The 24,104-nt window shown below is 37.7% G+C and overlaps 1 protein-coding gene across 1 annotated transcript; it reads left to right on the top strand.

Moving 5' to 3' along the window:
- Window positions 1-23,206, top strand: LOC109063288 (sodium/hydrogen exchanger 5-like). The gene is made up of 16 exons (XM_042727843.1): window positions 1-704; window positions 5,029-5,331; window positions 7,480-7,643; window positions 10,822-10,900; window positions 10,988-11,165; window positions 12,373-12,593; window positions 12,984-13,186; window positions 14,846-14,935; window positions 16,311-16,381; window positions 16,468-16,594; window positions 18,624-18,715; window positions 19,411-19,537; window positions 19,664-19,813; window positions 20,565-20,637; window positions 20,731-20,862; window positions 20,943-23,206. The coding sequence occupies exons 1-16, from the start codon at window positions 365-367 to the stop codon at window positions 21,512-21,514; spliced, it is 2,922 nt and encodes a 973-aa protein (XP_042583777.1). The 5' UTR covers window positions 1-364; the 3' UTR covers window positions 21,515-23,206.
- The last annotated feature ends 898 nt before the right edge of the window (window positions 23,207-24,104 follow it).

Genomic DNA, 24,104 nt, shown 5'->3' on the forward strand with positions numbered 1-24,104 from the left:
TATAATTTAGTGACGATCTGTTATTTAGAATATAGTGCGTAAATGGTTAAATCGACTCGTTGATTATTCTGTTATAAAAACGAATCTATTTCTCAATTATGTAATGTTGCGTGGCACATAACGCGAGTTTTGAATGCTCTGTGTTTTGATGTGGACGATGAGTGACGGCTCTTTAATAAGGACCTCCTCGTGCGCGAACGAATCACGTGTTCCTGTACGCCAGCTGCACCTTCGCGAGTTACCGGCAAGTGGAGTGTGTGTTGATGTTGTAAACCGGTAACGGGGCGTCCCGCGGAGGGCTTCCCATTGCAACAGGAGTGTATAAAAGCAATGAAGATGACACGCCGTTGAACACGTCGGTAAGATGCGGGGCTTGAGTTTGCTTCTGTTCATAACGGTGGCTAGTGATGCAACGACTGACCTTTACGTGACAGCTGCATCGCTGCCGCCGGAGCTGGGGGTAAGCGCTGCACCTGCCGTCACGTCCCCCGTCGCCTCTCGCTATGTTCCAGAAGAGTACGGGCATCCCGGGATTGCGCTCGCCCGGTCTGCGGAGGAGCCGGCGGCGCCGAGCACGGAGGACGGAGAGTCGTCTCACCAGCACGGAGGAGGAGGTTACAGGATCGTGCAGTGGGAATGGAGCTACGTGCAGACACCTTACATTATAGCCAGCTGGCTTTTAGTGGCCAGTGTGGCGAAAATACGTAAGTTCTGTAATAATAATAATAATGTAAGTTTTCGTGTACTTAGTTGTTTCGACTGTGGTCTAGTCTCTACCTCTGGCCGTGTGGCGGAAAGTTGACTTTCTTGAGGACGTGAATAGGTGTAGTGCGTTTTTTAAAGCGCGGCGCGGTGCGATGTATTCCGCAGAGGCTGTAAAACGGTGCGTAAAAAGCGCAAGACACGCGTCCCTTCCGCTGGCAGACGCTAGTGGTTGCCATGGCAATAAAGCCCATACATTTCCTCAGGGACATTGTGATAAAATAACAGAAAAAAGGACTTTTAAGCTGCACAGGAGATAAGCAAACTGCGTTAAAGGGACAGCACTGTACTTTGCGGTTAGTGATGGGTTTCTATGTGTACCTGTAATTTTCTTGATTTTTCTTTGTTGTTGTGCTGTAACACCCCGCGAGATATTTCTGTGCACTGTGAGCTCACCGTGTTCCCACCATAGACTGTATAAAAACGGCCCCTTTCCAAAAGGCGCGAGTCTCCGCTCTGATTGGCTACTATGACTCATCATCTTACCATCATCATTCTCACACTGTGTTCTGCTGGTGATGGGTAGTTCGATTCTTGTTCGCGAGTCGGTTCTTTTGAACTGTTTAACAAACCCTCATGTTTTTCCAAACCTGTATGATCTTTTCTTTTGTTGAACACAAAAGAAAATATTTCGAAGAATATATATATATATATATTCAAGTCAGTGGGGACCAGCAACTGTTTGGTACCCAGCATTCTTCAAAATATCATCTTCTGTGTTCAGCAGAAGAAACAAACTCATGCAGGTGAGGAAGAACTTGTGGGTGAGAAAATGAAGACAGAGTTTTGATTTTTGGGTGAACTGTCTCTTTAAAACCAGCACTGTTTTACATGTGTATGAATAAAACTTAGTTATTTCCAGTATGTTTAACTTGCAACATTGCTGCTGTTTGGTTAATAATTTTTGGCCAAAATCAATTAGTCAAATGCTTGTACAATCATCTTTTCTCGGCTCATTACAAATGAGATGATTGTTGCATGTGAGTTCACATGAGAACCGTATGATTTTGTGTTATTCGTGAATGAATTTGAACTCTTTCGTTAAATGGTTCAACTGATTCACTGAAAAGATCATAGGAATGATTTCTTTATGTGAGAGGTCTATTGTGTTCAGTTGTGCTGCAGTAAGTGGTAAATTGAGAGCTCACACAGTGCCAAAAGTACATCATAAAAATATCTCAGTTGGGCATGAAAAACATGACATGTTGTAATGGTACAATCACCTTGCAGATTAAATAATGAACCATGAATGCAGAATTCAGGATTTGAGGACAAAATGGTTAACAGAAGAACTCGCTGTACATTTTGTGGTGTCGTTTATTCATGAAAATACACGCATGTATAGTACATACACAAAATGCACTGCCTCCTGTATTTGCATGTGTGGGTGTCTCTCAGGCGTCTCTCCAGCTTGTATTTTTGGCTATGACATGCAGTTATATCAGATCATTTAGTTCTGGTAGCTCAATCAGCTGTTTCTTCATGATTCCATTGCCACGGTAACACCATCAAATTCACTCTGAATATTTATCTTTCATCTAGAGAAAGTAGCACTATCTGAAGCACCTGCGCACAGTGTTCAGCTGAGTTCAGTGCTGAGTACACACAGAAAACAGTACAGACTGTTATAACATGTCACCTACATACAGTAATTGACAAAATCACAAAAAGCAGCGTGTTTTATAATATCCTTAAACTACTGTATCATTATTGCACTGCCATAACATTGCATCAGTGCATTATTGAAATCACTATGGTGTAATTAGACTTAGATTAGGGGCCTTATTACCCCTTATTGTGACATTATGGGGGCCCCCATTCAAAAGTTTGGGATCTGTATTTGTTTTTTTAACGAAGTCTCTTATGCTCTTGTTTATTTGCTCAAAATGACAGAAAAAAAAATTACTATTGTGAAATATTATTAACATTTAAATTACTTTTTCTGATTTTAAATATATTTTAAAATGTCATTTATACCTGTGATGGCAAAGCTGAATTTTCAGAAGCCATTACTCTGGTCTCCACTGTCACATGATCCTTCAGAAATCATTGATGCTCGAGAAATATTTGATATTATTAGTGATGAAAACAGTTGTGCTTCTTAATACTTTCTTAATATTCTTTGATAAAAGTTCAATAGAACAACATTTATCTAAAATAGAAATCTTTTGTAACATTATTACAAAACTGCTACAGACTAAATGATCTGTCCTGTCACTTTCAGCCTCTCATTTTTCAGAGTACTGCATTCAGAACGCACTCTTTTCAAACATCCATTCTCACAGCTGAGTTTGAGTCATGGGGTTTATACAAAGCACCATCCCATTACACTCACACTTTAGTTTAATGATAGACCTGTTCTAATGTTAATAAAGATCATCGTAGTGGGACGGCACTCCACTCTATGTTCCTAATTAGCTGTGCAAAAGTTCTCTCTCTGCCTGTCCCTGAAAATGAAGGGCATCGGTTTAATTGGATTTAATATTCTTTCATTAGGGTTGTAATTATATGTGGACTGTTATTAAAAGCTTATGTCAAGTATTAATTTAAAAGCAGGAGGTCTTGTGATAGAAATGATTGAGCAGTAGCAAGCTTCATATTCACACATATGAAGGTCTTTTCTATTACAATAGTAAGAGGTAGGAGTGGCACACAGGTGGCAGTATGAATGAAATGAATTTGTAGCACTGTGTATTTTATATCTATATAGGCTTGTTGTTGTTGTTTGTGTGTGCACACATGCATGTGTTTGTACAGATGTCTAATATGCTTTTTTTGGTTGTACGTCAGTGTTTTTCTGTCCTTGTGTGAATGACTCATGGTGAGCGGTGATTGTTATGTTTCTTGGCAGAGGTGTGCAGCGTGTTCTCCCTCCTCCACAAAATCACTCAGATCGTGGAAACATTAATAATTAGTGCCATTAGAATCACTCAATATGCTGTAATGTGTTGTGATTTTACACACTGGCAATTCATGAGGACTACTTTTGTAAATGGAGGTCAGTGTGTGTAATCAGCTTTATTAATCAACATTTTAATTAAAATATCCCCATTCTTTATATAGCCAAACTCCTTATAATCTATTAAATTCCCTTTTGTCCATGTAAACACTACTTGTGGTTTATATGAAGCATAGGCCTCAAGTTGCAGGGTCCTGATCCAGCCGACTCCTAATTTGTGATGAGGAACCAGGAACCTGAGTTATTGCGGTTATCATGGTGTAATTGTTTTGCTTCTGATAATCATTTGTACGGTCATTTGATATGTCTGACTTGTGAATGGAAACTGGTCATACTGAATTTCCCAGTGGAAATATTCTTGCATCTGCTCCGTGGAGAAAGGTCGTGCATGTTTCTGGTGAAGTGAGTATGCAGTCACCTTGTTCAGTTTTTGGCCGTTTGTTTGGTTTGTGTATATTATACTTCTTTCTTAAAGCTGCAGTTTGAGATTGATGTTTTTGTGACAGCATACTGGCACACTTACTGTCCCTCTGTGACTCACTATTTGTCACTGTAAGGCATTGTACGTTAGAGTGGTGTTGAGTAACAATTCATCTGAAACCACGGTATGGAATTACAGCAGCCGCAATTTATAAACTACTCTTTAAACGAGGCTTGTTGGCTGCTATGGGCCATGAAGCTTTTAGGTTTTTGCATGCTTTTTGGTTTGTTTTATTATTTTATGCATATGGCTGTTTATAAAATTGGCACGTGTGCATCTTGAAGCAATAAACTCCTAACAGGTGAACACTTTTTGAAACAATTTTTCATCCTTTAATGCATGACATCCAATAAAGTGGACAGATCTTTAAAATTTTAAACTGTTTAGGGTATGATCTTTCATGCTGACCTTTGACCCTTAGTCATAATTCTGTATGACTGTCTTGTATGACTGACAAAAGTAGGGATGCACTAAATATCTCTATAAGATCAGTCAAATATCGCAGTGATGTTTGATTGAGACTTTGCAATTGAATTACTACACAATACAATTATTATGATATATACTTTAGAATATAATTACTATACTATATAATTGCTACAGTGCAGTACATGAATGCAGTGTGCTGTATTTACAGTACATTATGTGCAAAATCAAATCCAATTCAAGTCTGTTTGAAAGGGGTAAAATTTCATATATAGCTATAGTGACATTTCACTAAAAGCATATTTACACATTTTTAATGGCACTGAATGGCAACATAATATCTCAGTCCATTTTACCTTTGTTTCTCTGTTCTCTCTTTTCTTTGGTCTGTAATCTACAGTGTTCCACTTCTCTCAGCGTTTCACCACAGCGGTCCCGGAGAGCTGTATGCTGATTCTGCTGGGACTGGTTCTGGGTGCAGTGGTTCTTATCGCCAGCAAGAAGCAGCCGTACCAACTGGACCCAGGACTTTTTTTCCTCTTTCTCCTGCCAACTATAGTGGGGGATGCTGGGTATTTTATGCCAGCACGTCTCTTTTTTGACAACCTGGGTGCCATTTTGTTGTATGCTGTGGTAGGCACATTGTGGAATGCCTTCTGCACTGGATTCTGTCTCTATGGAGTCAAGATGGCAGGGGTCATAGGTGAGTTATGGGCTGTCAGTTCAAACTAATGGAACCAAATATGACACTTCTTAAATGATCATAGATCATACAGTGCTTGAGCCACGTAGGCCTGTTTCGGAATTTTTTATTAAAGGGGTCATATGATGCTGCTAAAAAGAACATTATTTGGTGTAATGAAATATGTTTATGTGGTTTAAGGTTCAAAAAACACATTATTTTCCACATACTGTACATTATTGTTGCTCCTCTATGCCCCGCCTTTCTGAAACACGCTGATTTTTACAAAGCTCATCATTCTGAAAAGCGAGGTGTGCTCTGATTGGCCAGATATCCAGTGCATTGTAATTGGCCGAATGCCTCAAGTGTGTGACAGAAATGTTACGCCCCTTACCTTACTGTGATGCATGTCCCGGTCAGAACACCGGCGTGACAAGACAAAAACAATAAAACCCATTACAAACGAGGCATTTGTTGCATCCAGTGGGGACATAATTACTGATAATAATGACTTATACTGTGTTTTTACGCATTGCATTGCATCGCACCATGATAATTTAAAATCAATGTCTAAATTTGTGATTGGAGAAATGACAAACAACAAGCGCTACTCTACACCAGTGGTTCTCAATTCCAGTCCTCGCGCCCCCCAGCTCTGAATATTTTGCATGTCTCTCTTTGTTAACACACCTGAATCAGATAATCAGCTCGTTAGAAGTGACACTTCAATGCACTTTGAATGGAACATATACGTTCGCTTCGAACTGGAATCATGGCAGAATATCCTGTGATGTCCACTTCGCAGGGCACTTAACGTTACGTTCAAATAGAACAAATGTCTGAAGCCATAAGAGAAACATACAAAATTTGCAGAGCAGGGGGGCGTGAGGACTGGAACTGAGAACCGCTGCTTTACTGCTCAAAACTCACGTTTGAATCATCAGTGGCAAATCCTTTAAATATGTAAGCATACTTACAGACTGTGAGTCAGAACAGCTGACACTGTAGCCTTCTCTCCCAGGATCAGGAAACAGTCCTCATCCTCCATAAAGAGTGGTGCACACATCTGAATATTTGGGTTGAACTGTTCTGGAACAGTGTTGTAGATACAACTTCACCACTGATTTCTAGTTGTGTCCTCTTTTGGAAGGCCAAACAAAGTATTTTCGCTTTCACAACGAAATAGCGTCCCCACAACATGGCGCCGGTGGCAACAGCGAGAATCAAAGGTAATTCCTTCATTCTTTGCATGAACATTTGGCCGGCATTATGCAAATCTTCCCACATCGTGACGTAGAGATGTGGGGGCGTGTTTAAATGAGGCGTTTTAGAAGGGCGTGGATGAGTCTTAACTTTTATAAAGAATATCTCTTTGGGTTTGAGACGTTAGTCTTTGCAACTTTACAGACCTCCTTTATGCACCAAGAGCTTGTAACACTCCAAAGAGAAAGGAAAACTTGAAATTGCATCATATGACTTCTTTAAGAGAAATTATGAGTGGGTAAGCATATTAAAATAATAATAATGAATATTTGAATATTTTTTTTTTGATTCCAGACATTTTAAGAACTGGATGTTCCTCAATAAAAACAAGCATTGCTGAGGGGACAAATTAAAATAAGAAATATTATGTTCATATTTTTTAGCATCTTAATTAAGATTCTTAAACCCTTCTTGGAAGTTTATTGACTTCCCCCTAGTGGGCCCTGAACCTGGTTGCAAATCACTGCTTTAATAAATACCATAATAAGCTATTTAATAAGCTATTACCTTTTGTTACTGTGATTTTACTCCAATTGCTTATTTCGTTTAGAAAATACAGACAACTGCAAGATAAAAGATGGGAACGTTCAATAAAAGATTAAATTTATTCATAATAATTATCACCACAATTTTATCACAGAGTAATCTAGTTCATAAGGATGTTTTAGTTCAAGAAACCTATTAAGTAAACATTTAGATGTTACTTTCATCCAAGGCAACATTCAGTACTCTTAGCACTCTTATCAAGTGATTTGCTCAAGTGCACTGTGGTGAATCACCACTTGCAATGTTTGAAGCTACCATCACAGATCTTTAACTAATACACCACACCAGTAGGGCTGTACTACGGCCACTTTGGTTGTAATTATTGACTGCAGCTTGTTTTTGTACTGTGTTTGTGTGCAGATGAAAAAGTAAACGCAGGTTTGATGGATTTCTTGTTGTTTGGAGCTCTGATCTCGGCTGTGGATCCTGTAGCAGTGCTCGCTGTGTTTGAAGAAGTCCATGTGAATGAGACACTCTTCATCATTGTCTTTGGAGAGTCACTGGTCAATGATGCTGTCACTGTGGTGAGTCAGGAGGATTTTTTTTAATCATCTTCCCTTGTATGACTCTTGTTTGCTTCGATCCTTTGCTGTTTCCTATTATTATCAATGTTGAAAACGTTTTTTTTTTCCAGTATGCTTTGAAGCATTAAAAGTTCAAAAGAATAGAATTTGTTGAAATAAAAATATTTTGTAACAATAAAAATGGTGTTTCTGTCCTTTTTGATAAATTTAATGCACCCTAGCAGATTAAAAGTATTAATTTCTTTAAAAAAAAGATCTTAGTACCATAGACACTCAATCCTGGCATGACATAATACTGGAGTGTTTTGATATACCTACTTACTCTAATTATTTTCTTGTGGACATATGAGAGTTAAGGTTAGCTTGGGGATTTAGAAAGGCTCAGGGAGAGCTCAAGGCAGATGAGGAAAATCTCTCCATCCTTCTGTTTTCTCTCTGTTCAGTCGCATGTCTGTTGTTATGGTAACATTACACCAGAAACCTCTGCTGTGGTGCTGACATGATTATGTTATAAAACATAACCAAAAGTAATTACTTGCTCTGGAGAAGCAAATCGATAGTAAATGACTTAGGCTAAGACATTTCCACTGAATTATCCAAACCATTTCTTTGTATTTTTTAATATAATGACTCTGAGGTCATACAGTGGCTACTGGTTAGAGATAAACTGATTTAGTGTTAATTGTTTATGTTATGTATGTGGTATAGAGTATCAAGCTCTTGCTTGTGCAGTCTTGAGTTTGTGTTGACTGTATGCAAGTCTGCCCCTTTAGTTTTATAGCTATCACACTTATTGACCCATATGTAAAGGATTACACCCAGTGACCCCTAATCACTAAACACCCCACCTACTTCACCCCATTCTACCCTACAGCATCAGCCTCACTCCATCTGGAATGTGAAAGCATGGATGTATCCATCCATTTCAGAATGCCATTCAGAAGATTATTCATCTGGGTCTGCATGTTTATGCTTGAATACAAAGGTTATATGAGGAACAGCAGTAACAGACTTACTCTGTAAAGGTCTTGACTGAATCATGTAGTGGAATAGTTTTGAGTTGCTCTTATATAGGTCAGTTGTGACTGTTAAAATGCATCCAACACAAAGGGCAAATCAAAGATTATGAACTACCAGACTTGACAGAGACAGAGACCCTTATGCACGTTCAACTTCTTTCACAGAGAATGATCTAAAATCAGAACTGATATTTTTATTTTTATCCCTTAAAGGGATAGTTCACCCCAAAAAACGACAATGCTGTCATCATTTACTTTGTTCCAAAACTGCAACTTTCTTTCTTCTATGGGATATACAGTAGAAGATATTTTGAGAAGTGTCTTTTTTTGTGCATATTCAATGGAAGCCAGTTAGCAGCACCAATTGTCTGTATTACCAACATTCTTCAAAATATCTTCTTATTTAGTGTCTCACAGAAGACAGAACGTCATACAGGTTTGGAACAACACGAGGGTGAATAAATTATGACAAAATCATTCGTTTTTGGTGAACTATTCCTTTAAATGGCATTTAATAACAGCTTTTCTCAGCCGTAATAATTATCTTTTGTTCTCTTCATGTCACTGCTCTTTGAGCTGGGTTGTTATGAGATTTCTATTGTAAGTCTCCTTTTTAGAAGCTTAGTTGTAAAGTTACCACAGTCACATTCTAGGGATTTTCCCCTTGTGAGCAGGTTCTCACCAGGCTTTAGTGTAGAAGTGGCAGTAGGTTATAGTGTGATTGTGTGTCTTTTACTGGAAGGTCACTTAGCAATTGAGGACATGCTATCTGGAATGCATATTACATTCTCAACACATACCAATAAATGTGGACATGACAGATTGATGCTAAATTGAGTGCTGCCTTCTCAATCTACAGTAAGTGTCTAAAAACAAGCGGAAACCACTCAAACCAGCATGCACTTAAAGTTTAGAGGCTGTTACTGAAAATACAGCTTTGACTTTGCAATCAGATTAATCTGTTGTTGATTAGACACTTGTTGTTATTGATAGGCACTTAATAACTAATGATAGGCACTAATTAACAAATGACAAGGGGAATTGCTTATGGTGAACAGGTGCAGCCTCTTTTTATTATAATCATTATCGAAGCTACATGATAACACATTGTTCATTTAGTGATGAGAAGGAGTGAACAGACTTGAGTGAAATTCAGGGCTCGGTCTCTTGTGCTACTAGCCTAATGGCCATATCGTTAGACAGGTTTATTATTCAGGGCAATCATGAGACATTTGAGATGGACAGAGCTCTTCACAAAATTGCACATCTTCAGTTTGGTTGCTGAGCTGCATATTAACTCACCTGATGTGTGCAATAGGAAATCTTATATTGCTATTACAGGGAACAATTTTAAATGCACTTTCAGTCTATTTCCATGCACTTTCTCCATTAGCTTTGAATTTAGCGTTGACTACATATATACATTAAGGTAACACTTTAGCATAGGGATTAGTTCTCACTATTAACTAGTTGCTTATTAGCATGCATATTACTAGCATAATGGCTTTTTATCAGTCCATATAAAGCACATATTAATGCCTTATTCTGCACGACCTTATTTAAGATCCCTTAATCCTACCCCATACCTAAACCTAACAACTACCTTATTAACAATTAATAATAAGCAGCAAATTAGGAGTTTATTCTTGCAAAAGCCATAGTTAATAGTTACTAAAGTGCAAACAAAATTAATACTTCATTTATTAAGGATGCATTAAAATGATTAAAAGAAATGTAATTACAGTTTCCACAGAAATATTAAGCAGCACCACTGTTTTTCAACACTGATAATATTTAGAAAAGTTTCTTAAACCAAAAATCAGGATATTAGAATGCTTTCTGAAGGATCATGTGACACTGAAGACTGGAGTAATGGCTGCTGAAAATTTACAGGAATAGATTACATTTTTAAAAATATATTCAAATAGATAATAATTATTTAAATTGTAATAACATTTAACTGTATACAGCCTTGGTGAGCATAATTTAAAATTTTAGATTTAAAAAATTAAAAATCTTACTGACCCCAAATTTTGAAATGTTATTATCATTTAAAGGTATAGTGTGTGTTTTGTTTTTTTTATGTTTCAATGTTTATTTTATTTTTATTTTTTAGATTTATAGATTGGCAAGGGATAAATCTGTAACTCTCTCCACAGGTCTTATATAAAGTGTACATATCCTTTGTGGAAGTGGGACCAGGAAATGTTCACACTGCAGACTATTTTAAAGGAATTGGTGAGTACAAAATGTATCAGTTGTTTCTTTCACACCCAATTGCTGAGTGAGTTTTTTAATTCTTTATCTTATATGCAATTATTCCAGCATCATTCCTCATTGTCAGTATTGGAGGGACTTTGGTCGGTCTCATCTTTGCCGTTATTCTGGCCTTTGTCACTCGTTTTACAAAGAAAGTGCGCATCATAGAGCCACTGTTCGTCTTCCTCTTGGTTTACCTGGCCTACCTGACAGCAGAACTCTTCTCTCTGTCCGCCATTCTATCGTGAGTATTGCCACTGCTAGCATACTCATCTGAATAATTTGACTTATTTGAAAATGAGTCTCTGCATACTTGTAAACTGTACTGTGAAATGAAGAAAGATTTGTGTGAGCATAGGGGATAGAAAATATCCTTAGCTAGAAGTCAGGGGAAGGTTCTCATCATGATAGAAAAATAACTGTCTGTGCAGCTCTGTGATAAACACTGTAGTGGCTGACATTTAAAACGGTGAGAAGTTAAATGACAGTATTAATGCAGAGAGTGGGAATGATTCATGCCTAAGAGTACTACAGCAAGAGAGAGAAATATATGAGCATAATAGAGAAAGGAGAACGAAAACATCAGGGTCAGGGATAAATGATACATTGAATGAAAAGTGGTGAGTGTGTTTGTTTATATGAGCTGAATATGAAAATTTCTACTACCAATTTGAAGATTGTTTCAGATTGTTTTCAAACCATTTGTGCTGACCCGTAAATCTCAGTAGTTTCTTTGGTGGTCGTAAATCAGATAAGGAGATTATGAGCAGAGGAATTAGATTATTAACCCATTTTAGTATTGCTCAGCACAGCATTAGAGCAGATTTTAAGATGCAGAGTCATGCTCGAATACAACATGCCTTAAGGACAGGAATCAGTAGTACAAGATATGAAGTAATGATTTCTCTCGCATGTAGTTCAAAGTAAAGGCCTGTCTTTCAGATTTTATAAGTACATAATAATGCAGTGCTTGGAGCGCCCCCTGATGGCTCGTCATCACACATACTGCACAAGGTAGTGTTGAGTTAGAACTGAAATAAGCCATAGTAGGATTTAAAGATCATAGGAAAAGGTCATGTGAAACTGGATGACATAAATATGATCTCATCAATATAATTTGCACTTTTGATTGTTTATGGTCTGTTCTGTGGGTAATGCAGAGTGACTCATGTAACACAGCACTATGAGCAAAGCGTAATTCCTGTCTGAAGCCCTAGTTTATGTATATGGAATGTAAATATGGAGATATCTCGTATCTCTGTCTAAATATAGACATCAGTCCAAAGGTACAAAGGTCTGAAACTATTTATATGAACATTAACAACCTCCCTGTTCATCTCTAAACTCAATTATTTATATTTTTTCTTTGTATAAAAATACATCTATTGTATTCTATCATCATTATATCTATAATATCTGTGCCTCTTCATGGCATTGTTGATCGATAACAGGATGACTTTCTGTGGCATTGGCTGCAAAAAGTATGTGGAGGCAAATATATCCCAGAAATCCCGGACCACCGTGAAGTACACCATGAAAACCCTGGCCAGCATTGCCGAGACGATCATCTTCATCTTTTTGGGTATCTCAGCTGTGGACAAGTCCAAATGGGCCTGGGACACTGGCCTTGTCGTCAGCACACTCATATTTATCTTAGTTTTCAGGGCCATGGGTGAGAGAGAGTCTATTCTATTCTATTCTATTCTATTCTATTCTATTCTATTCTATTCTATTCTATTCAGAAAACATGGTAGTCACATTGTATTGTTGGTACACTTTGGTTGCTGAAGTCAAAAACAAAAAGAGAACTGTTAATTGAAACTCTTCACTCGTAGTAAATTTTAGCACTTTGGCTTAAGGTTTTGGCTTTGGCACTTTGGCTTATTTATTATTCTAAACCAGAAAAGCTGAAAATGTACCATGTACATTCGTATGATTTTCATTGAACTTCTTTAGTCATTTATAATGAGTTGAGATGCCGAATTAATCATTGCACTAAACATTTACAATGGCCTCAGCTGTAACAGTTAGCCTATGTGTTTGCTCAACATGTCATTTGCAGGTGTTGTAGGGCAGACTTGGTTCCTGAACTGGTTCAGACTGGTTCCCCTGGACAAGATTGATCAAGTGGTGATGTCATACGGCGGTCTCCGAGGTGCTGTGGCCTTTGCTCTGGTGGTACTTTTAGATAAAGAACAGGTGAAGGCTAAAGACTACTTTGTGGCAACAACCATAGTTGTGGTTTTCTTCACAGTCATGTTTCAGGTAACTGATTTATTTTTTCTATATTCCTTCCAATTCATGTTTTCCCTCTCCATTCACCTTTACAGAATCATTATGTGTTGATAAAAGTGTTTTTTGTTCTGTTTCATCTTTCCTCAGGCTCTGATTATTATTATTACTTGTGTGTGTGTGTGTGTGTGTGTGTGTGTGGGTAGCATGCAGGTAATTGCTTTGCCGGGATGACATTTCCCCACTGCTGTGTCAAATTGCTGTTATTTCCAAAGCTGGTCTGACACAGAGATGCTAATTATGATGAATGGAGTGATTTTGAAGGTGCTGCCTATGTTTAAATGTGTGTGTGTGTGTGTGTGTGTGTGATGTGCCCATCTGGCCAGTGCCAGGCTTTTTACCTTATTCCAATCTCATCCATTATTTAAGGCTGGAGAATCTCTGGAGTGTCTAGGTGTGTGTTGTTATATCGGTGTATCCAACATGCCACAGTATATCTGACTGCTGAAATCATTAGGATATACTGCCAAGCTTTGGTTAGGAACTCATCTGTCAATAGATCCCACGAATATGCATGCTGGTTAGACAAGTATGCCTTTTTTGTATTGCTATAAAATACATTTTAAACATTAAATACATATGTATTATACCTATATAAATAATATAAATTTTTAACACTGTCAGTCTGGGGACTAGTGGTGAAGGTTTTTCAGCAAATCTGTCTGCAGGTTACATTGATATGCTAGCACCGTAGGTGCCTACAAAGTGACTATGAGTGAGACATTGACTCATTCGTTCAGCCTGTTTGTTCAAAACATTGATTCATTCAGGACTAAAACAAGGGTCTGGCTAAATTTGAAACCACATACTACTCATATTAACTCTACTGTATTAGGATATGGAAGGAATAATAAGCGTAGTATTTATAGTAGTGTGATACAATTCCAAATTCAGCCACCTTTTTATGAGTGAGTCATTTGAATCATTCATTCAACCAATTCATTTGAAAACAGTTGCTGAATTTGCAACTTCATACTAGCATACTGCTATTAATTTTTTGCCTTGTTATGTTAACAATAGTAAGAGTACAGGTACAATTAAATGCTTTTTTAATTTCACGCAAGGATTTTTTTGGCTAGGTGATTAAGACATTTTTAGTAACATTTTTGACGTAGTGTCTGTAGTTCTGTACTTTAAGTACAGTTTTTCAGTATGTTTAACACCCCTGCCATTCAGGAACTAAACTTGAATGGGTGAGTCATTGAATCATTCGCTTAAACAATTTGTTCAAAGACTGTGATTCACACGTAACACTGATTATGTTTGTGCTTCATTTAAAACCTCTTTCATTGGTAGAGCAAAAATTCACAAAATGATCTGGAAATATAAAATATAAGTTCATCAGTATTAAGTTCTTGTTTATTCAAACTGTTGAATAAAAAGCAATCCTACATTTGTAATCACGCTGTTGGTCTAAATTCATTCGTAGGCCACAGGTCAGCTGATTTTCTAAAAACAGCATTTTTGCTAGTGTGATACTGCTTAATTAGGTAAAAAAGTTCATTTAAAATACCATTAAAAAAAGACTGACTTGGTGCTTCTACTAGAAATATGAGCTGTGATATTTAGTTGAGAGGTTTGGAGGTTTCCTTCTCTCTGATTTGTTGACATTTTCCTAATCTTTCCTCCCAGGGTTTAACCATCAAGCCTTTAGTGAAATGGCTGAAAGTGCCTCGCAGCACAAACAGAAAACCCACCATTAATGAAGAGATCCATGAGCGTGTGAGTCAATATCACTTCCAATACTCGCCTGCCTCTTTTCTGTTTCTCATCACCTGTCTCCCTCGTCCCTGTCTGACTGCCTGTGGTGAAATGTGTGAGGGATGATGTTGACCTTGCTGTCTGTGAAGTGCTGTGATCTGATGACTGAAACGGCAGCATTGCGACAGACAGACTGACGTTAGACTCTTCATTCCAATGAATTAATCATCAGAGCTCTTTTTTGCCTTTCCACAAATAGATGTGCACACATAGGCAGAGGTCACACAGCCCCTTGCCATTTACCTCATCCTCTTTCTGAAGACCTTACACATCCTGCTGCTGCATGCACACTCTGGGACTCAAGACTACCTGCTGAGCACTCTAAAACCTGCGCTAAAGATAGACTATAGTGTAGCTGAGCTGGCAGAAGAGATAAAAATAATATAGGAGAGATTCTGAGAAAATAAAGGAGAATAGAAGAGACATTCTCTTGGAAAGCAGCAGTAATGTTTGAGACAGATGTCTGTAAACTGGGAAGATTTTAAAACTAGCAGTTCATTCATAAATCCATAAAATCTTATCTTAATGCTGTGGACCTACTTATCTGAATTTGGGCTCATGAATCTCCAACAAACAACATGAAGAAAATTAAAATATCGATATCATCATCTCAAACTGAGAAAGGGGAGGGAGACTACCGCTTTACAGCATTTGATACATAAACAGATGTGAAACTATTAGTTCATTTTTATAAATTAAATGCTAAACGATTTTTACATACATTAAGCATTTAAAAAAATATGTGGTGACAAATGAATTTCAAAAAGTGCAAGTCTATTTTGACTAGAATAATATGAGCTATCACAGATTGAAATTTCATATCGTTTACACATTTTAAGACAGTTTCTCAACAAGCTGTTAACTATTAATAACCTAAAAAAGAAAACAAATTACAGAGTTAACAATTAAATGCATATTTCATGTCAGTAGAAACACAAGTTTATGACACCAAACATGAAATAGCACAGTGCTGATAAAGGAGGGGCTAAATAAGGTGAATAGACCAACAAGATTCAAAGAACTTTCAACACTGAACTGCTCCCCAGTTGCCCATTTTTTTTTTTTTTTTTGTATCTCAAGGGCGCCTAAAAATCCTATATACATTTTTGTAATATATTTCTTATACAATTTTATTTTTCTGTATGCCTGTCCCTTATCTCCTTTCAAAAATGTTTGTTAATCTATGTTTTGTTTTGTTATAAAAAATAGCCTTGGATGCTGACATGAAATAAAGAACCTAATAAATACATCTAAATGCAGAGATGTAGATAATTCAAATGAAATAGCCATAAATAACTTATAGAAGCACCAAACTTGTCTGTTCTTCTGTGTTTAGGCCTTTGACCACATTCTGACAGCTGTGGAGGACATTGCCGGTTTGAATGGATACCATCACTGGAGGGACAAGTGAGCGGCACTTATACTCTTATGATAAGAAATGTGCTCAGTGAAAATACAAGATCTTAAAAGAATCAATGTTTTTTATCCTTTAGGTGGGAGCAATTTGACAAGAACTATTTGAGTAAGTTGCTGTTGAGAAAGTCTGTGTACCATAAAAGTGAACTGTGGGAGGCCTATCAGAAAATCAACATCAGAGATGCCATCAGTGTCATTGATCAGGTAAAAGTCTTAATATAGCAATTTATCTGGTATACAGTTTGTATGTACAGTTTGTTAAAAAAGTAGAAATGGAACTGTCACATTCTTTGGACACGGTGCTGAAACGGTTGTCATGTATAGTGCTGCGTTTCTGCATTTGGACATACAGTATCTCCATGGCCCTTTTTTTTGTAAGGGTTTCCATGCTGTATTATAATTGCTGACCGCTAGATGGTGCCCACACTCAAGAAATCAGTGCTAGGTAAAAACCTCACTGCTGTGCGATACAACAATAAAACTGCTATAAAACCACTTGTATTGTCATCTGCGTCCACTCTTTAAAAGTGTTTATTCATTCAGACTTACTCACAGTCGTCGATCATAGATTTTCAATACATTTTCATTTCTAACTTTTTGAATGAACATTAACTATTGTAGCAATGTTACTTAATGCTCTTTACAAAAGTGATACTAGAGTTCTTTATACTGAGGGGTCTCTGGGGTGGACGAGAGTCTGGTTGGGGGTCTCTGGGCCTTTAAAGGCTGAAAGCCCCTGGATTATGGCATTGAGCAGAGGAAGCACTGAGATCTTTTCTCAGCCTCAAGAGAGTCGTTTGAGAAGAGCAGAGGATAATTCCTCTCTTTGTTAGTTACACTGACGCCACTGTGTCTCTGCCAGTACTGGCCCTTTGAAGGCATCTGATACCTGTCAGCTCCAACATCAAACCTATCTACAAAAATACTAAGAGATGGCATCATACAGAGAGAGAGAGAGAGAAAGAAAGAAAGAAAGAGGAGAGAGAAAGAAAGAAAGGAAAGAGAAAGAAGGGCCTCCAGTAGAGTGATGTAATGTATTTAAATATAGATGCATAGAAATGGTAATCATAATTTAGTTAATTATAATTTGTTTTTAGTCATGTTAGATTCACCTTTTTTGTCATTTATCTCCTCTTCACACCTCTATTGAGCAGAAAGAAACAATGTATCTGATCAAAAAAGTTTTAGAACACCTTGAACGTTAGTCACGCAGCACTTTTGTCCTCGAGCGGGATCATTTCCTGTAGCCTTGAGTTTCATAGAGCTTGACTTCCTGAGAGGAGTTATCAAGCTAATATTAGCACAAGATTGAGAGATAGAAAACCTCTGTTCTTATTTGGACCACCCAGTAAAAGAGGCACAGAATCACTCTGGCAGGGTAAAAACTAAATGTAGCAACCAAAACATGAATTTAAACATTTTAAAAAAGAGAGATTTCTTTTCCTTTTGGTCTTACTTTTACTTTGGTCACATTTCTGCATGTCTTTCCCACAGGTGTGTACATACTTACTGTGTGTATATTTTTAATGAACTAGGAGGTCACATGTAAGAGTGCAGACCAAACAGTGTTTAAACATCATGCTTATCCACTTCGAGAATGATTAGTCACCCACATGCCAGAGTAATTTGTGGTAAGACGAACCATCTATATGAAGAATGGAAAACTGAGAGCTGGAATCTATATTAAAAAAAAAAGTGACATGACCCATACTCAGAATTCATGCTCTGCATTTAACCCAAAGTGCACACACACAGTAGTGAAGACACAAACACCGTGAACACACACCCGGAGCAGTGGGCAGCCATTTATGCTGCAGTGCCCGGGGAGCAGTTGGGGGTTCGGTGCTTTGCTCAAGGGCACCTCAGTCATGGTACTGCTGGCCAGAGACTCGAACCCACAACCTTAGGGTTAGGAGTCAAACTCTCTAACCACTAGGCCACGAGAAGGAGCTAAATTTACATTCAGTCATTTAGCAGATGCTTTGACTGAAAATTGACTGAAACATTTCAAATTAATGTACACTGAAGGTGTAAGTGCACTTTGCAATATGGCTGTATTATCATCTCAGGTGTGCATTATTTTCAGCAATGCAAGAACTGGAACTGCTTGATAGCTAGGCAGTTATAAAACATTAATCATTAGCTTTATAATCTACTGTATGTGTCTGCCAGAATCAGAATCGAGCATAGAGTTAGAATTTGATTCTGGGGAATTTCTCTGTCTCTCTCTCAGGGTGGGAATGTGTTGACCTCTGCTAGACTCTCTCTGCCTTCCATGGCCAGCAGAACCTCTTTTCCAGAGGTCACAAATGTTACCAACTACCTGTGAGTATGTGAATATGTGTTTCAGGACATTGACATTTTTGTTTTTGTTGTCCAGTAAAAACATTTTAATGTCCCTAAAATAAGATAAATATACACCACTGAATACACACTACCATTCCAAGGTTTTATGTCAGTAAGAACTATAATTTTATGAAATATTATTACAGTATAAAATAACTTCTTTCTATATTTTAAAATGTATTCCTGGGATAATGTTTTAGCAGTCATTACTCTAGTCTTCAGTGTCACATGATCCTTCAGAAATCATTCTAATGTGCTGACTTTTTTCTTAAGAAACATTTTTATTTATTATCAGTGTTGAAATCAATTTTAGGTAAATTATACTTTTTTTCAGTTCTTTGGCAAATGCTACTTTTATCAAGTGTTAAGTGTAACAAACGAATTAGAGATTTGTACTTAAAACAATATAAAAGGATTTGAAACTTATGTTAAAAACATAATTCTGAATACATTAAGGAAATGTTTTGTTGAAAAAAAAATTAGACAACACAAAACAAAAATACTGATTTAAAAATTATATTTTGCATTGTTTTATTTTAAAAGGCTTTTTTTATGTGTTAGTGTGCGCAGGGACATAGGGAGACATTTTGTACATATCTGTGGTGTAAGTGTACATGTGTTTACATGCATGTTGGCTCCTGAAACTATCTGTGTCTCTGTGTGTGATCCCTCAGGAGAGAAAATGGCAGTGGGGTGTGTCTAGACCTCCAGGTGATTGACACAGTGCCAGGAGCCAAGATAGAGGAAGAGCTAGAGACACATCATGTACTTGCTGGAAACCTCTACAAACCCAGGAGACGGGTAAAGATCCTGCCACACACATCCTCTCACTATGAAGAGCTCTGAAGCATGATATTGCATCAGTGAAATGGGTGACACTTTGTATGATGTTTGCTTCTGTTGACCTCTCCTTCTCTATTCCTGCAGTACCAGTCCCACTACAGTCGTCACTTCATGACAGTGGGTGAAAAAGAGAGACAGGACAGGGAGGTGTTCCAGAGGAATATGCGCAACCGTCTGGAGTCCTTTAAATCCACTCGCTACAAGCGCCACAAGAAGGACCGCAGTCAGAAAAAGGCAATTGCTCAAAACTGCAGCAAAACACACTTGTGTAGAGTTAGGTGGACCTGAGGGAGGCCAAGGTTGGCTAAGACAGACAAGTGTGTGTGTGTGTGTGTGTGTGTGTGTAAGGTCAGCTGCCCAAAGGCAATGTAGAGACACGGGTAATGTTTGTAGTTACTGGTATGTATCATGAGTTACATACATTAAATGAATTGAAAGTGACTGATATAAAGATATAATGTTTAACTGGAAGATTTCCGTTCCAAATAAATGCTGTTCTTTTGAACTTTCTATTCCTCAAAGAATCCTTAAAAATGTATGTTTTCCACAAAAAAAATTAAGCAGCACAACTGATTTTTTTTTTTTTTTTTTTTTTATTACATTAGTGATAATGTTTCTTAATCACCACCTCAGCAAATTCAAATTATTTCTGAAGGATCATGTGACACTAAAGACTGGAGTAATGGCTACTGAAAATGTAGTTTTGCCATTGCAAGAATAAATTACATGAAAAATATAGAAATAGAAATGTAATATAATTAGTTTAATATAATTTAACTGTTAATAAAATAAATGCAGCTTTGGTGAGTAAAAGAGATTTCTTTCAAAAACATTAAAAAAATCTTACATATTGTACAAACAAACATATATATATATGTGTGTGTATGTGTAAATAACTTATTAAGATATGATGATTAATATAAGTTTGCTTTAATTTTTTTTTCTCCCACCCACATTTTAAAATGTTGATAATACTGTTTTACAGCGGAAAGGGTCAGATGCTAAAGAGCAAGACACCAATGACAAACCCCGAAGAAATGTCAGCTGGCAGGACAAAGGTTGGTTGTCAAATTAACTGTTAATTAAGCTATGTTCTGCTACTAAAGGTTCCCAGTGCATTATGGGTAATATGTTTTTGCACATGTCTTCAGACCCAGCTGTGGTTCCAGTGGCACCTGAGGAAGATAAACATGATCCTTCTGAACCAGATAAAGATGATGATGTAGGCATCACTTTTGTGGCTCGCAAAGCCCCAGAAACACCAAAAGAGAGACCAAAATCAGGTGAGATATGAAAATGAGAACTGATTGTTTCCTGTACCCAACACTTCTATATCTTCTTGTGTCTCTTTCTGTTCTTTCAGTACCAGCTGCACTGGATGTTTGTCAGAGCCCAGTCGCAGCTCCTCCATCGCCAACATGTGGAGAGAAAAACCTGCCGTGGAAAAGTGGCGTGGGTTCCCTCCCTCCATGTGTGTCCGTGGAGGCAACTAAAATTATCCCTATAGACCTGCAGCAGGCTTGGAACCAGAGCATCTCCTCTCTGGAGAGCCTGGCTTCTCCTCCAGCACCTCCGGAGCCTCAGCACCCACGTGTTAGCGCCCTCTCGAGGCTGGGAGGACCCCTGCGGACCCCAGCGAAGGGGAAAAGTAGTGGTAGTGGTGGTGCAGGATCAGGAAGTAATACAGGTTCCCCAAGTTCAGGGCAGTTCAAGTTCCCTACAGGGAAGGAGGAAGAGGAGGAAGGTGCCCTCTCTCAGCAGCAGCAGGAAATGCAGCCGCTAATGTCATCTTTGAGGCCGCCGCCACCACCTCCTCCACCACCTGCCGCGCAATCCGCCGGAAAGAGAAGGAATCCTTGTGTTTATCTTAGAAGTCTTGTAACAGTGCCACCTTCTGGTGCGGAGCCACAAAGCAGGAGGCCGACCCAGCTGTAAAATCTCCCTCTTTCCTGTTTTATCTTTTTAGGACCCTCAATCACCTTACTGCAGACATTTACCTCCTCAGGCCAGACTTTGTTTTTTAGAAAGTCAGTAAATTCCTTTCTAAGAGACTATTAATATGGTTTCCTTTTTAAGCGCTAATAGGTTATGTGGGTTTAGAAATGGTTGGTAGAGTTTGCTGAGGGTCCAATCCTTTGTGTACAGGGCAGTTCCTTTTTTTCTTAGTTTGAAGGGATCTGCCCTGTATTATGTACCTCTGCATATGTGACTGTCAAAATGTATAACTACAGAACATATATAAGGCTAAACCACATTCCAAGGGCCTACTGGGTGTGTCTGTCAAACATTGTTTTTTCACTCACATGAAAGAAAAGAAAATCACTTCGTGGTTACTCATAACCTCACAGCTTTAATCTTTAATCAGCCAATCCATCTTTAAACAAAAATGACTAATACTGAGGTCTTCCCTTTTCAGACTGGGATGACAACGTAACACATTACAGAAAGCACATGAGGTTAGGGTCACACCTCTTCAATCAGAGTCATTATCTCTCAGTGGGTTATAAATATGCATAACAAATCCACACCCACAGCATTGGGTGACAAAAAACCCATGATGGTTGTCATCAGGAGCGTTTATGCTGTGTACAGGATATATAGGCTTCTATGCAGCACATTACCTGTTCTTTGTTGTGTGTTTGGGCAAAAAAGCAAGGTGTGTTAATTTATTTTATATTTATGTATCATCTTCATGCCTTTAATGCTTTTGCTTTCTGAATAACAGGGTTTTTTGAATCTGCATTTTAATCCACAAAGCTATATTCATAGCTGTTTTAATAACCAAAATGTATAATGTTAATGTTTAATGTAATTTTTGTCCATCATTAATTATGACACTATATTTATAATCATGAATAATTAATTAAGGATCATCCAAATTTGATGTGCTTAATCAGTAGTAGGGGCCTGAAATCGTGTTCCTAATAATATTGTAGGTCTGATGTGACGCAAAATGTCTACAGAAATAATTTACAGAGACAATGCACAGATTCATCTATATAATCTAATGCACTTATTTTAATGAGGTTTAGCATGATCAACCGTATGCAGGCACAATGACTTGGAGATGTAATTTCTTTCTTTTCTAAATATGTTGACTCTCAGTCTGTTGCTCTATCCCACATCTTCATCCTTTAAGTTTTTTTTACTGTACAATACAATGGAACAGAATTTAGGTTTTGCACTTTATATTGAACGTCATTTAGCCCAATTGTACCTGTGGTGTTGTTGGAGCTGCTGTCCCATTGTTTTGTATTGCTGTGTAATTCTTCGTATGTACTGACGATTGTTGTGCCTTGAGAGGGACTGTGGTAGATGTTGAGAAAGAGGCCTTGTTGATCTTAATTGTGCCTGTAAACAGTATGGAGTGGTTTAGTGCTACTGTATGTTGTCTTTCTTGAACTTGTCGTGTTAGCAGACATGTTGCCCCAGTCATTTGACCCCCTTGAAATTGAACTGGAATTAAATTATCCATCCATTAAATTTAAATGAAATTTTAATCTCTTTTCTCCCATATGTGTTTATTTTTGTAGGCATCTGTATTCGGTATCTGTGTGCCAAATATTGACTTTGAATAGCTTCCTGGAATAAAGTTAACATAAGAGAGGACAGTCCTTTTGAATGACACTAGTTGTTTGTCTCATCATTTCATCTAAATTTACCTTTCTAATGACAAAAACATATCATTTATTTATTCCAGACTGTGTCATATTTAGCTGGTCTCAGCTGGCTTTTCATCCATTTTAGGTAGATCCTCAGGAGGCCCAGTGAAGGAAACCTTTTGGTGAATAATGAAGTTATATTCCCCCTTCAACCCAGAAGTCCCTGTAGTTTAGGCAGGGCTTCCCTAGACTGCCCTCAAAAGACTACAGCGCATTTATGTGCTAATGTGCCATTTTCTCCTCCTCAAGCCCTGAAACAGATCTCAGCCAGCGATGAAGTCACCGGCGAGAGAACAAAAGTTAGATTTGAATGTGGAGACTTAAAACCGATTCCACCAAGTGATTTTCCTAAATATCAGGGTTTTCTGTTGTTGCCCCTCAGAATTAACCTTAATAGTTATCTGGTCATGTTTATAAATAACTGTTTCTATTAGCACTTTAGGCCTTTTTGATGAGTTTTAGAAATGAAACCACAAATGTAATTTGTCTACTAATGTCCAATAGTAGATATACACTGTACAAGTACATCCACCGCAGGAGAATTCTGTCTTTTTTCTCTGTTTCTTTCCCTAACTGTCATTTTTGTCACAGATTACGCATTGAGCTTGATAACATTCTTTAATGGAAGTGGCATTGATGAAAATGACATTGTTTTCCTATGTTGAAAAGGCTTAATTCATAACTAGCATTTTATATATATCCTACACACAATTAAATATTTTAATACTTTTTTTGCAGTTATTTGGCCAATTAACAGTTTTATTGGAAATAATTTAATTTCAATTATTTAATTTCAGCAGGCTCTTTACTCACTCTTATCTACTAACAAAATCATTATGATGGTGCAATGGCATACCATTGGC

The sequence above is a fragment of the Cyprinus carpio genome, chromosome B7 (assembly GCF_018340385.1).
Source record: "Cyprinus carpio isolate SPL01 chromosome B7, ASM1834038v1, whole genome shotgun sequence".
NCBI classification, from domain to species: domain Eukaryota; kingdom Metazoa; phylum Chordata; class Actinopteri; order Cypriniformes; family Cyprinidae; genus Cyprinus; species Cyprinus carpio.

Coding starts and splice junctions, on each gene's coding strand:
- LOC109063288 (XM_042727843.1), top strand. CDS start 365: ATGCGGGGCTTGAGTTTGCTTCTGTTCATAACGGTGGCTAGTGATGCA. Junction 13,187..14,845: donor TCTTCACAGTCATGTTTCAG/GTAACTGATTTA, acceptor CTTTCCTCCCAG/GGTTTAACCATCAAGCCTTT. Junction 14,936..16,310: donor ATGAAGAGATCCATGAGCGT/GTGAGTCAATAT, acceptor TTCTGTGTTTAG/GCCTTTGACCACATTCTGAC.